The sequence below is a fragment of the Periplaneta americana genome, chromosome 1 (assembly GCF_040183065.1).
Source record: "Periplaneta americana isolate PAMFEO1 chromosome 1, P.americana_PAMFEO1_priV1, whole genome shotgun sequence".
NCBI lineage: Eukaryota > Metazoa > Arthropoda > Insecta > Blattodea > Blattidae > Periplaneta > Periplaneta americana.
Genome location: NC_091117.1, coordinates 219866877 through 219879803, shown reverse-complemented (window position 1 = coordinate 219879803; position 12927 = coordinate 219866877). Strand labels below are relative to the sequence as shown.

At 34.4% G+C, this 12927-nt stretch overlaps 1 protein-coding gene across 2 annotated transcripts; it reads left to right on the top strand.

The window, feature by feature from the left end:
- The first annotated feature begins 320 nt into the window (after positions 1–320).
- On the top strand, positions 321–6950 carry LOC138708198 (acanthoscurrin-2-like). 2 transcript variants are annotated; one of them, XM_069838514.1, is made up of 4 exons: positions 326–459; positions 2065–2089; positions 6207–6281; positions 6369–6950. In XM_069838514.1, exons 1-4 carry the CDS (start codon positions 373–375, stop codon positions 6683–6685), a joined length of 504 nt encoding a protein of 167 aa, XP_069694615.1. In that variant the 5' UTR covers positions 326–372; the 3' UTR covers positions 6686–6950. The 2 variants fall into 2 exon arrangements, with proteins under 2 accessions (XP_069694606.1, XP_069694615.1); XM_069838505.1 differs by having other exon boundaries at positions 321–459; positions 6207–6950.
- The last annotated feature ends 5977 nt before the right edge of the window (positions 6951–12927 follow it).

Below are 12927 nucleotides of genomic sequence, written 5' to 3'. Positions count from 1 at the left end.
GTGGAGGCCGAGACGTAGATGGGAAGATAATATTAAAATGGATTTGAGGGAGGTGGGATATAATGATAGAAACTGGATTAATGTTGCACAGGATAGGGTCCGATGGCGGGCTTATGTGAGGGCGGAAATGAACCTGCGGGTTCCTTAAAAGCCGTATGTACGAGAGTGTATATAAGAGCAGTGTTATTAGAGATTTTAAAGAAATTTGTACTTTCTTCTTGAAATATAACAAAGCGTTTTCGTTGCTTTATCGATATTTAAACATTTTCATAAAGCAGTTGCCTAAAAGGATAGATTTCCTTTCCAAGTCTTAGTGAACGTGACGCGTGCCCGATATGGATGTAGAGAAAATGTTCCCATGGTATATAAGCGATGCTGAGAACAGACATTCACAAGGCACACCAAGCAGTAGCCGCCAACATGTCCTCTAAACTCCTGGCATCCATTCTCCTACTTGCGGTAAGTACTTCACTAGATTAATTTCATTTCTGAAAAATTTCACATGTCTTAAATTTTAAAGACTCTACAACAAAAGTCATAATATGGCTTTGCTAATTTTCAGTTAAGAAAATGTTATATACTATATAAACAGTGTGCCCACGACTGTGGAGTAATGGTTAGTGCGTCTGAACAGAAATCAGGTGTCCCGGGTTCGAATCCCTGTCGAGGCAAGTTACTTGGTTGAGATTTTCTCCGAGGTTTTTCCTTAAGCAAATATTAGCACAATACTGGGTAACTATAGGTGCTGGAACCCGGACTCATTTCACCGGCATAATCACGATTTCATTCAGACGCTTAATAACTTGAGATGTCGATACAGCGTCGTAAAATAACCCACTAAAAATATAAACATTATATATATATATATATATATATATATATATATATATATATATTACATAGCCAGAACTTTGTTCCTTCTAAATACAGAATCTGTGCAATGCATTCGATGTTGTGAAAATTCAAGTAAACCTCAATTCTGCTGCAATTTAAAAAAAACGACTGATAAGATTCTTCTGTTTTTTATAATTTGGTTGAGATTTTCTCCGAGGTTTTCCCTTAACCAAATATGAGCGCAATGCTAGGTACCTATGGCCGCTGGACCCCGGACTCATTTCACCGGCATAATCACCTTCATTTCATTCAGACGCTAAATAACCTGAGATGTCGATACAGCGTCGTAAAATAACTCACTAAAATATAAACATTATATACATAAATATACATATATAGCATGACCAGAACTTTGTTCCTTCTAAATACAGAATCTGTGCAATACATTCGATGTTGTGAAAATTCAAAGAAACCTCATAAAAGCTTTCAGTTCTGCTGCAATTTAAAAAAAAACGACTGGTAGGCCTAAGATTCTTCTGTCTTCTATAATTTGCTGAATAGCGATTTAAAATTATATCTAGTTCCTCTTAAAAGTACTTACTCGTACAAGATTGATCAAATAGGTACATTATTATATTGCCACAACCACCACTAAAATAATTATTATATTATTACCATTATGATAGTATTCGTTGTAAATTTTATGTAACAGCTTATAAAATGTGTGTGCAATACACCGTTTCTTAGTTTATATATATAGATATATATATATACTCGTACATATATATATACTCGTACATATATATACTCGTACATATATATATATATATATATATATATATATATATAATTGACATAGATTTTAAATTTTAAGCGCTATATGGGCGATATGCATTTATTTCGTCTTTGCTACTTTTCAGTTTCGTTATTTTTTATTATTTATAGGCCTATTTGCTTCCGTACATATTTTCTCTGTTTTTCTGCGGTTATTTAGAAGTTCTAATAGAATTTTATTATGAAGGACTAAAAGTTCGTATGATAATTATCTGGTCTGGTCTTTTCATTTATTGTCTATATTCAACTGTTTTCAATAACAATGAAGATAAAGAATATCTTGAAAATTTCAGCTAGTTATTTAGGTGTTATTGTAACACAATATTTGATTTAAAATTTTGATAGTGATTATTGATTTGTGTTTATACTAAAAGAAACACTTTCAATCTCTTCTAGGTGTTCCACGCCGGAAGCAGTAATCGTAAGTATATTATTTTTGATAAATTATAATTGCACTACAGTCTTAATTTTTATATCTCCATAGTGTACAGACCAATTACCTTTCACTTTAAAATACCGTGACAGTTTTAAATTATAACTTAGTTTGCACTTTGCAATTAATTGCGAAAACTAGAATATTCTCTTTATTTTAATACGGTTTGTTGTTGGTATTTACACAATTGAGTGAGAACGAAAAGTCTATCCCGTTAGTCTTAAATATACTAACTTCATATCCCAGTTTCTCTTGTGTAATTAAAGGTAAAATATGATAAATTTGTGATCTTAGGATTGAAATTTTCAATTCATAGCTCTATTTTCATCAAGATACCGTTATTCCGGAGTAAAATATATAATTTAATTAATAGTACCCTTTTTCTTTAAATTTGTATAATTCAAGGTGCCATTTTCCTAGCTCCACCAATGTAAGGGTACGTTACCAGAACTATGTTATGAATAATTAGGTAACATTTTTTAGATTCTACGTTAAACGGTTCCTAAGAAAATGGGAACACGTGCAAAAAATATAGTTCTTAGAAATCGCAATCAAAAATAGGTTGTTTTAGAAATGTGGAAACTTCCAGGAGATGTTACGAAACAAGTGGCGTCATAGCAAAAATTTCTGCCGATATATGCAGCGAAGTTTTCACTATAATTAAATAGACAAACTACAACCTTCTAGAGCGTATAGTTCCTGAATTATTGAATTCTAACTGAACATGTGCTCAGGAAAAAAAAAATGGTTTTTGCTGTAACATAGAAAGTATTAAACATTCTTCTTGTCCACACCTGTGGAGTAACGGTCAGCGCGTCTGGCCGCGAAACAAGGTGGCCCGGGTTCGAATCCCGGTCGGGGCAAGTTACCTGGTTGAGATTTTTTCCGGGGTTTTCCCTCAACCCAATACGAGCAAATGCAGGGTAACTTTCGGTGCTGGACCCCGGACTCATTTCACCGGCATTATCACCTTCATTTCATTCAGACGCTAAATAACATGAGATGTTGATACAGCGTCGTAAAATAACCCAATAAAATAAATAAAATTAAATATTCTTATAACGGATAAACGTTAATCAAACATTTAGGGGCCTATAAAATTAAATTGAAAGTCCCAATTAATAATATTTCATACGAAGTAGACTATATATAATTTTTCTCCAAAACAATTTTCATACTCCTAATAAGCCTTCTCTTAGACTCAATCAGGAAACAAAATAGATAGTGAGTAAGAGTAATATTAAATGGAAAGTGAGAACAATAAAAATATTAAAGTATTACAAAATAACAGAATTGAGACAATACAAAATAAAAATAATACCATAATAAAATAAATAAAATAATTACATATGTATTGATTGAAATACAACATAAGTTACTTAAGTAATAAAAATGATTAAGAGTGAAAACATCAGGAAAGAACACATCAAGTGGAATGTAATACAATAATGAAAAACAGAATTTAAAAGTGAAGGAAGGAAGTAGAGTAATGGTGATAAAGAAAATTATTATCCTATTAATCTTCAAAAAGCATAGCCTGCAGTTACGTCTGTATCACTTTTTTTTGGAGGGGGGGGGGATTTAATTGAAGTGAATTTTTGTGGCAGGCAGAGTAACTATCTCATGCCCCCATGTTTTAAATTGCTTCCAGTGCACTTCATTAGAACCAGGTACCCAGCTTCGAAGCCGTTAGCCCTGAGAACTTACAATATATTTATATTCCCCTATTTCCATACGGGGTTGTTATCTAAGAAATTAGCAAGTTCTTTGTAATAGTAGAAGAGAAAGAGTGGGGGAAGGGAAGAGGTCCGTGGCTCATCCCGACATTTGTCTTATTACTCAAGGGAAACCACGGAAAACCTTGAGCAGGATGAGGTGTCGTGCTGACGACAAGCCAATTGGCATATATTCAGGAGGAAGGTTGACTTTCAATCATAATTTAAAATACACATACATAATAAACAATATAAACAGTCACAATAACAACTTTTACAATACATACTCCTATGCATCCAATAACGTGATGTCCCTGAAACAGAGAAATATCATTATTAATGCAGTGGTATACATATGATTGTCTTCCGAGTCATCTTGTTGTTTAATGTTCAATTTGGTTTGCGTCTTGTACGTTGTCGTTCCAAGCTAGAATGTGGAGTACACTTTTAGGTCGTTTATGTTTATCTAATGCTGGGTTGTAGTTACCTAGTGAAGAAATTAATGGGTTTGTGCTGCTGTACGACTTACAAGGGAAGGGTTGCAGCTCGAACTGGAATTTATGGTTAAAAATTTGTACAGAGACTTACCTCACAATGGTGATGAAGACCGCAAAAGCATTCATTTGTGTAACTCTCCGTTTGGTTGGTATTGGTCAATACACTTCTTTGAAAATGTACATGAGGATTCTCCATAAAATGCATGATACAGCATGGAGCAGAGCAATAAGCACAAAAGAAATACCTAAACAATCTTCTGAATCACACTCCAGTGCTGAAAAATCATATGCCACTGAATTACATTTTTGAAGTCCGAGACTTGTTCAGGATTCACGTAACCAGCTCACTGGCAGGAATACTGAAGCATAGGGCGGTATACTGGAGCAGACAACTGGTTATGAATAACAGAGTGCATTTTCATTATAAACACTCGATTTCCCAAGTTAAGTTCTGGATTCTCAGCAAGACTCCTTATGCAATCTGTTATCCTACGAGCATAATATTGTCTAAGGAAATAGATATCCAGAGGCTGGATATATTCAGTTTTTTTTTTAGGTGGAATAATCATAGGCCTACATTCCATGTCCTAGCCTTGGAATGATTCATTTATTAAGGTTGTGTCCTTGTGCGCATTCAATGACTCACACAACAGTGTACATTTTTGATTAGCTGCAATAGTTTCAGACAGAACGTTGGAGAAAAATGTTCTTAAATGGGCTTCAGACATTTTACCACTCGCACTAGCTTCTAGCCTAGGCTAGGCTTACGGGTAAGGTGTCCCATCCCCTTAACTTGTGCAGTGCTCTCCCCACCCCTCAACTTGTACAGTGCTCTAACAGACAAACCACACATTACACAAACGAATGCTTTTGGGAGCTTTACAGAGATGTAAAGATGGGCCTGTATACAAATTTTGGATACGAAATTCCTGTTCGAGCCGAAACCCTTCCCTTGTTAGTGTACGTGCAGAAGGCTTGATTAGAGATATATTCTTGAATTGTCCAAATTTCGAGTTCTTTGTGAATCAATGTAACTGGTGTTACTCTAGGGAGTCCTGTAATGAATCTTAAAAGTTTGTTTTGGAAAACCTGTAATTTTTTAAGAACTGTAATACGTGCATGTCCCCAAGCAGGACAAGCATATAATATTACCGACCTAATTAATGCTTTACAAAAATCAATGCTGTATATATGTTTAAATGTCTGCCTTTATTTAATAGCCTACTAGCCGTACCCGTGAGCTCCGCTGAACCCGTTAGAAATAAATATAAAGTAATTATATAATTAAAATAGGACATTTGATCCAGGGAACATTCGTGTTTGGTAGAACGATAAATCGTTTAATATGTTACTTAATTTAAATTTCATCCAAATAATTAAAATGCGATCATTTTGGCCCAGAGACACTCATTTGGTACAATGACAATTCCTTTAACATGTTTCTTAATTTTTATTACATGCAACCATAGTTTAATGAAGATTGATATCATTTAGATTTAATGTGTATATTTTATTTTACTTGTTATAGGTTTCCATTGAATTATGGTAATAACTTAATTTTAACTCTTGTTTTCTACGTATTCATTAAATGGCGTTTGGCCCACTATGGTTCTGAACCCTTCAAATAACTTCAATTGAATTATATAATATTACATTACATATCATATTATATTTTTTAAGGACTGCAATAGGTGCATGTCCCCAAGCAGGACAAGCATATAATATTACCGACCTAATTAATGCTTTATAAAAAATCAATGCTGTATATATGTTTAAATGTCTGCTTTTATTTAATATTGGGTAAGAGCTCCACCATTCTAGAATTGGCATTCTAGAATTGGCAACTCTGAGCTTCGAGTTTATTTTATTACTTATGCACCGTTTCTCTTTCAGCTATTGGATATTGGGGTTACGGCGGACTAGGATATGGAGGACTAGGATATGGAGGACTTGGATATGGAGGACTTGGTTATGGAGGACTAGGATATGGAGGACTTGGATATGGAGGACTAGGATGGGGACGTGGATTATATGGACTTGGATATGGAGGACTAGGATATGGAGGACTAGGATGGGGACGTGGATTATATGGACTTGGATATGGAGGACTAGGCTACGGACTTGGAGGATATGGACTGGGTTATGGAGGACTGGGATATGGACTCGGCTATGGGTACAAACCTGCTGTTGGAGTCACTAAGGTGAAAGCTGTATCAGTCGGATATCCTGGTTACGGATACGGCGGCTACGGCGGGCTTGGATACGGCGGGCTTGGATACGGCGGCCTAGGATACGGCGGCCTAGGATACGGCGGTCTTGGATACGGCGGTCTTGGATACGGCGGTCTTGGATACGGCTATGGATGGAAGTAAGAAGTAGTTGTGTTACCTGACTAGAGAAGATAGTGATGAGAATTATACACAGAACGTCCAACCAATCCGGGCTACTGGGAAGGAAATCAAGCTACAATCACGTTGGACATATGAACTGAATTTATTCACAATTGACCATTCCACTGCAACCAGAACTGCACTGCAAATCGTACATTTTATGCATATGTGAAAGTAAACGCACCACTCTCAACTTTGTGACATGTAAATCTGATTTAGAAGCCAATAAAGGAATACGTTTTGCAAATTAGTTCTCTATATTCTAGGCTAGTGGTGTTTCCATAGATACATATAGAGTGAATATACATATAAATACATATATAGTGATCTGCCCATGTGAGGTCTTTCACTACAAACCCAGCAGTCTCAATATTTTCTATTTTCTGCCTTCCTCTTAATCTCTGCATATTTATTTATTTATTTATTTATTTATTTATTTATTTATTTATTTACTTATTTATTTATTTATTTATTTATTTAATACTTTACACTTGAGCTACATTAGGCATTGCAGCCCGAAAGAGCAGAAGCTCGTGCTCGGGCGCAGTTCAGATCAGTTATACAATAGTAATATGCGTTACAAGAGCGGTATGTTGATGTTTTCATGTTCGAGGAAAAGATTGAGAAAGCGAAACGTAGTTGAGCTTTTTTAATTTCCGAGAACATGAAAACAAACATACCGCTCGTGTATCGTACATTATTTTGTGCGAAGATCGTTTATTACATACCTAAAAGAGAAATTTCTAATTAGCTGCAATGAAATCTCCATGTTGGTTTCTGTTCAATGACGGCAACTTTTAAAAACAAAAATATCTATCTTCAAATTGTTGCTATAAAATGTTTGCTGTGTTTACTATATTCCAGCAGGCCGTGATATACGTCTGTCTTTTTTTCCCCCAGTCTATAAATGCGAACTTAAAACAAACGGTAAGGTTATGTAATGATTCATTTTTCATTTTAATATTTTAACAATATTATTTATATAAGATATTGCAGTAATAACATCGGCATCTGGAATCTTGTTGATTTTTTCACGGCTTCCTTAATGTTACTTGTATCAGGAATGCAATAAGTTTCGTGGAGTAGTAGACTTTACTTAATTTTTGCAAATATTTAAAAACAATAATTAACATTGCAATTTAGGTGAAATTGCAGTGGTAAGTTTCCAATTTATAATTATTACTATGTTAAACGTCTCTAAAAATAATATGTTAAAAGCCTAAAGCAGTAAAATGAATGTCGCGCTTAAGCGGTAAGAAGAGGGAAATTGTTATGTGTGTTACGTTGGGAATACTGAATGTGGTATTTCACACTTACCGCGTATTGGTTTTGTGCGGAAAGCAAGCAAATACGCACGATCTCGCACAAAATATATCACAAAATTAAGAGAGTTCATTGAGCACAATAACATTAATACATACAGCATATAATAATAGGGTCTATATACAAATAGAAAGTACAAAAGTACATGAATATTAGAGTATCAATTTTTAACTCAATTAGCTTAAACAATTAAATAATTAATCTGATTTCTTTCTTAAATGTATGTGTGTCAAGTATACTTAGCTCAGGGCAAACTTTAATTAATGCATTATATATTTTGGGTCCAAAATTTCTGCTGTGTTTTAATCCAGCAGTTGTGTGGCATTTGGGAGTATTTAGAAAGAAACTGTAGTTTCATCTCGTATGGTATTCATGATAATGATTCATATATCTTAATGTTGTCTATCATTTCCTATTTTCTTCTGCCACGAACTCTTCTCCCGTTCACCATTCCTTACAATGCATTCTTCAGAAGGCAGTTTCTTCTCAGACAGTGCTCCAAACAATTTATTTTTCACTTCCTAATTTACCAATTTCCTGACTTCATCTACTCTTTCTAGTACAATTTAATTTCTTTTTGTCTGTCCATTTCACACGCTTCATTCTTCTTACATCCTCATTTTAAATGCTTCTAGTCGTTTCTCTTCACTTCGTCGTAATATCCATATTCCTCCCCCGTACAATGACATACTCTACACAAAGCACTTCACTTCTCTCTTCCTTACTTCTTTTTAAAGGAGTCTGCAGAAGAAGCTCCTATTTCTATTAAAAGCTTCCTTTGTCATTGCTATCCTCCTTTTGACTTCCTGGCAGCAGCTCATGTTACTGCTTATAGTACACTCCAAGTATTTGAAGCTGTCCACTTGCTCTACTGCTTCATTTAGTATACGGAAGTTTAATTTCTTAATTTTTCTTCCAACAACCATAGTCTTCGTCTTGTTTGCATTTATCTTCGTCCCATACTGCTCACAGCTGCCATTTAGCTCCAGTAACATATCCTTAGTATCGTCTTTTCTTATGCTTAAAACGCTACATAATCAGCCAATTTTATGCACTTTATTCTTCACTAAATCCTTTGTTGTACAGGTTAGGTGGTAAAGGACATACTTGTCATACTCCTCTATCTATTTCACTTCCTTCTGACATTTCTTCTCTTATCCTGACTTTGACTCTTTTTCCAATCCACTCTTGTTTTCTTCAGCATCCCCATCAGTTAATTCCAATCCACTCTGTCAAACGACTTTTATATTTTTCTCTTCTTATTTTGTGCAAAGTTTTCCATCCCAAAACAATACATCCTATTCTTTCGTTTGAACCATGACTATTGAAATGAGTTTAATATCAGCTATAGACTTCATCAGCTTACACTGGTGGCCATAATTCTGGAAACTTTTTGTTTCTGTACTGAATTATTATAACATTTGTATTAATTCACAGATTTATACAATAGAAAATGTTATTCGTGACTGACCCGTTACCGATGGGGTTATAATAAAGGTATTATATTAAATCCTGACTATTTTAACAATAAATTATCATTACTAATCGGGAAATTATGTTCTTGTCGTTTAAGATCTAAATATTAATTTCAGATTTCATTATAATTTCCCATTATTTACTGTTATAAAAACTAGTCCATTGTTGAGTTTAAGATTATTGTTGATCAGTAGAAGTATTGTTGAGCACTGGTAGCATAAAATATGGACATTATTAATTTGTTTCTATCATTAGTCTGACTTAAGATTTCGTTAGGTGAACATCTGATTGCTTTACAACAAACTTTATTGATCATTTTATCACAATGGCTCCACGAAAGAACTGAACGCCTTCTAGGGCAGCCATACTTCGAGAAGAAGGCTACACAATCAAGGAAATTGCAAGAAAACTTGGTAATGGTGCTACATTGCCTGGCGTCCAGAAGATATGTGAGAGGTACAAATCCATAGAATATTGTAAAACAACACTTAGGACTGGTAGAAAACCTAAAGTAAGTCCAAGAGAAGTGAAGCAGATTTGTCGATTAGCATTGAAGGATCGAAGGAAACTTATAATGAAAATCTGAAATGAATATTTAGATCTTAAACGACAAGAACATAATTTCCTACATAGTAATGATTATTTATTGTTAAAATATTCAGGATTTAATATAATACCTTTGTTATAACCCCATAATTAACGAATCAGTCAAGAGGAACATTTTCAATTGTATAAATCTGTGAATCAATGCAGATGTTATAATAATTCAGTACAAAAACAAAAAGTTTCCAGAATTATGGCCACCAGTGTAGTCATAGTACATAGTTAGGTGGAGTATTTTCCTGTCTTTTTAACACCTCAGTTTTACTATTAGTACTGTCTTTTTGTGTTACCGCAGTGTTGCAAAATATGATGAATAGGTATAAAACTATTGTACATATAAAGCATTGAATGCATAATCCTGCAGAGATTTTTACACGATATGATATTTTCGTCAATTAACTTGACGTAAATTCATGCGGAATATAATGATCAAGATTAAAATTTTGTCGTTGGTCTTAAAATATTACTGTTTAATACTTATGTAGCCATAAATATGAAATATAATATATACATTTTTTCTGGCTTCAATGGTGTTAAGAAATAAAACTTCTACGTCTGAATGAAGTAACTTTCATATGAAGTTATATGGTTTTATGTAGGATTTTTTCTTCATATGATCCGACTATAATACAAAGAAGTTACGTATAGTACGGCTTAGATTATTTCATACCCTAAGGGTTAAACCTAACCATTTTTCCCCAATTACTACATATGCTAGTATCAGCGGTCATTAACACAGAGCACCCTGGGGCTAGCGTCTCTTACCCGCGGATAGGACACTGCAATATGGTGCATTCGTAGCTGCTGGCGGGTATGCTCTCTTCCTCTTCCTGCTGCACGACGGATTACAATACGTTGCTCCGCTTACTCTTTACCCATTTCAACGAGTGCTGACGACCACCGTGCTACTGGATTGTTATGATTTTTTACTTTGCAGGTTACATTTTCTTTTGCTAACTTCGTTTCGAAGTTCGTTACAGACAAATACTACAAATGGTAGTGATTTTGTAATTGTTATGTTGGCAATTGAGACACACGTTGCCGGTACTGGAGTTCCATGCAATTAAAATTATACTAGATTTCTTAGCCGGTTACTGGAAGCTAGTGTAATTTGAACATACTAATAATTAATTAATATCAATGCTTGTTATTTCATGTGTTGCGTTGTGGTTAGAATTAAAGACCATAGTCAGGTAAATTTAAATAAACATAACATACTTACGTGTGACAATGCAAGTGGGTAATCGATAGAATTATCATTTCAAATTTTAATGAATTTCTTTCGTGATTAGATTTTTATTAAAATAATTTCAATAAGGGGAAAAAGCATGGCAGCGACTCCACCAAGAAAGCGTAAAGTATGTTGCGAGAATGGGGATAACTTCCCCTATTCGCGTTCTGTTCTTTCAGATTTAACCGAAAGAAGATAATGAAGAAGGAATTATGCTCACGGAGACAGCAATTATAAATATAAATAGGAGTAAGTATTCGTAAGCATACATTTCATGGTGATATTCGGTTTTCGGAGTTAGTATTAATAATTTTACAAAATACATTTTTAGATTATGTCTCGTGAATCAGTTATTCAGTCAGACCAATGAATTTCATATTGCCATACAAAATACCTAACATGTTGATCCCTTTCTCGTATAGTTTGCCTAAGAAAATATGTTACAAATTATTGAATTATTTAGAATAACGTTCCAAAATAAAGGTAAAGTACGGTAAGAAATAAGTCATTCTGTAACTAGGATCATGATTTTACTTCATATGGTGATATCTGGTAACAGTTGGCAACACTGACAAGACAGCAATATTTTCTGTTTAGGAACTGTTCTTACGTGACCCTCACTATAGCAAGAAAATTTCCTTGAGAAATCGTGCCTTAACATCACAGGAAAACTAGAATAACATCATTGTATAGAGCACATCTAGGTCAGAAAGCGTGGGTAGACATAACGGCTCGGTTAGAAAAGCCAATGTACTATGATAGGAACGATCATGATTTTAAAATCAAATGTAGGAAACAGAAAACGGATGTAGGTAAATTCTCATTTTTAAATAGAACTGTAAATGAGTTTTATTTATGTTTTATTATTATTCTGTTAAATTGTATTGTGTATTCTTATTGTATTGTGTGTAAAATTGTATATGTATTGTAAAATTGTATTGTGTACTGTACATTTTATTGTGTATTGCTTATCATTTTATTGTGTATTGTTTATACTGTGTATACCACTGCCACTGGGTGCTTGCCCACTTGCAGTGTAAATAAATACATACATACAACATAACACTCTCATACCCTACCACTGTATTGAAGGCTGCAGATTTTTGAAAATGTTCACTTCACTCTTCCTTAATAAGTCTAATTATTTCAATACTCGTTAGGCCCTGTAGAAATGCAATACCCTCCTGAGCCCTGAGACTTGTGTTATTTTATTTTAAAAGTTAAATATAATTCTTACTTACTTACTTACAAATGGCTTTTAAGAAACCCGAAGATTCATTGCCACCCTCACATAAGCCCGCCATCGGTCCCTATCCTGTGCAAGATTAATCCAGTCTCTATCATCATATCCCACCTCCCTCAAATCCATTTTAATATTATCTTCCCATCTACGTCTCGGCCTCCCTAAAGGTCTTTTTCCCTCCGGCCTCCCAACTAACACTCTATATGCATTTCTGGATTCGCCCATATGTGCTACATGCCCTGCCCATCTCAAACGTCTGGATTTAATGTTCCTAATTATGTCAGGTGAAGAATACAATGCGTGCAGTTCTGCGTTGTGTAACTTTCTCCATTCTCCTGTAACTTCATC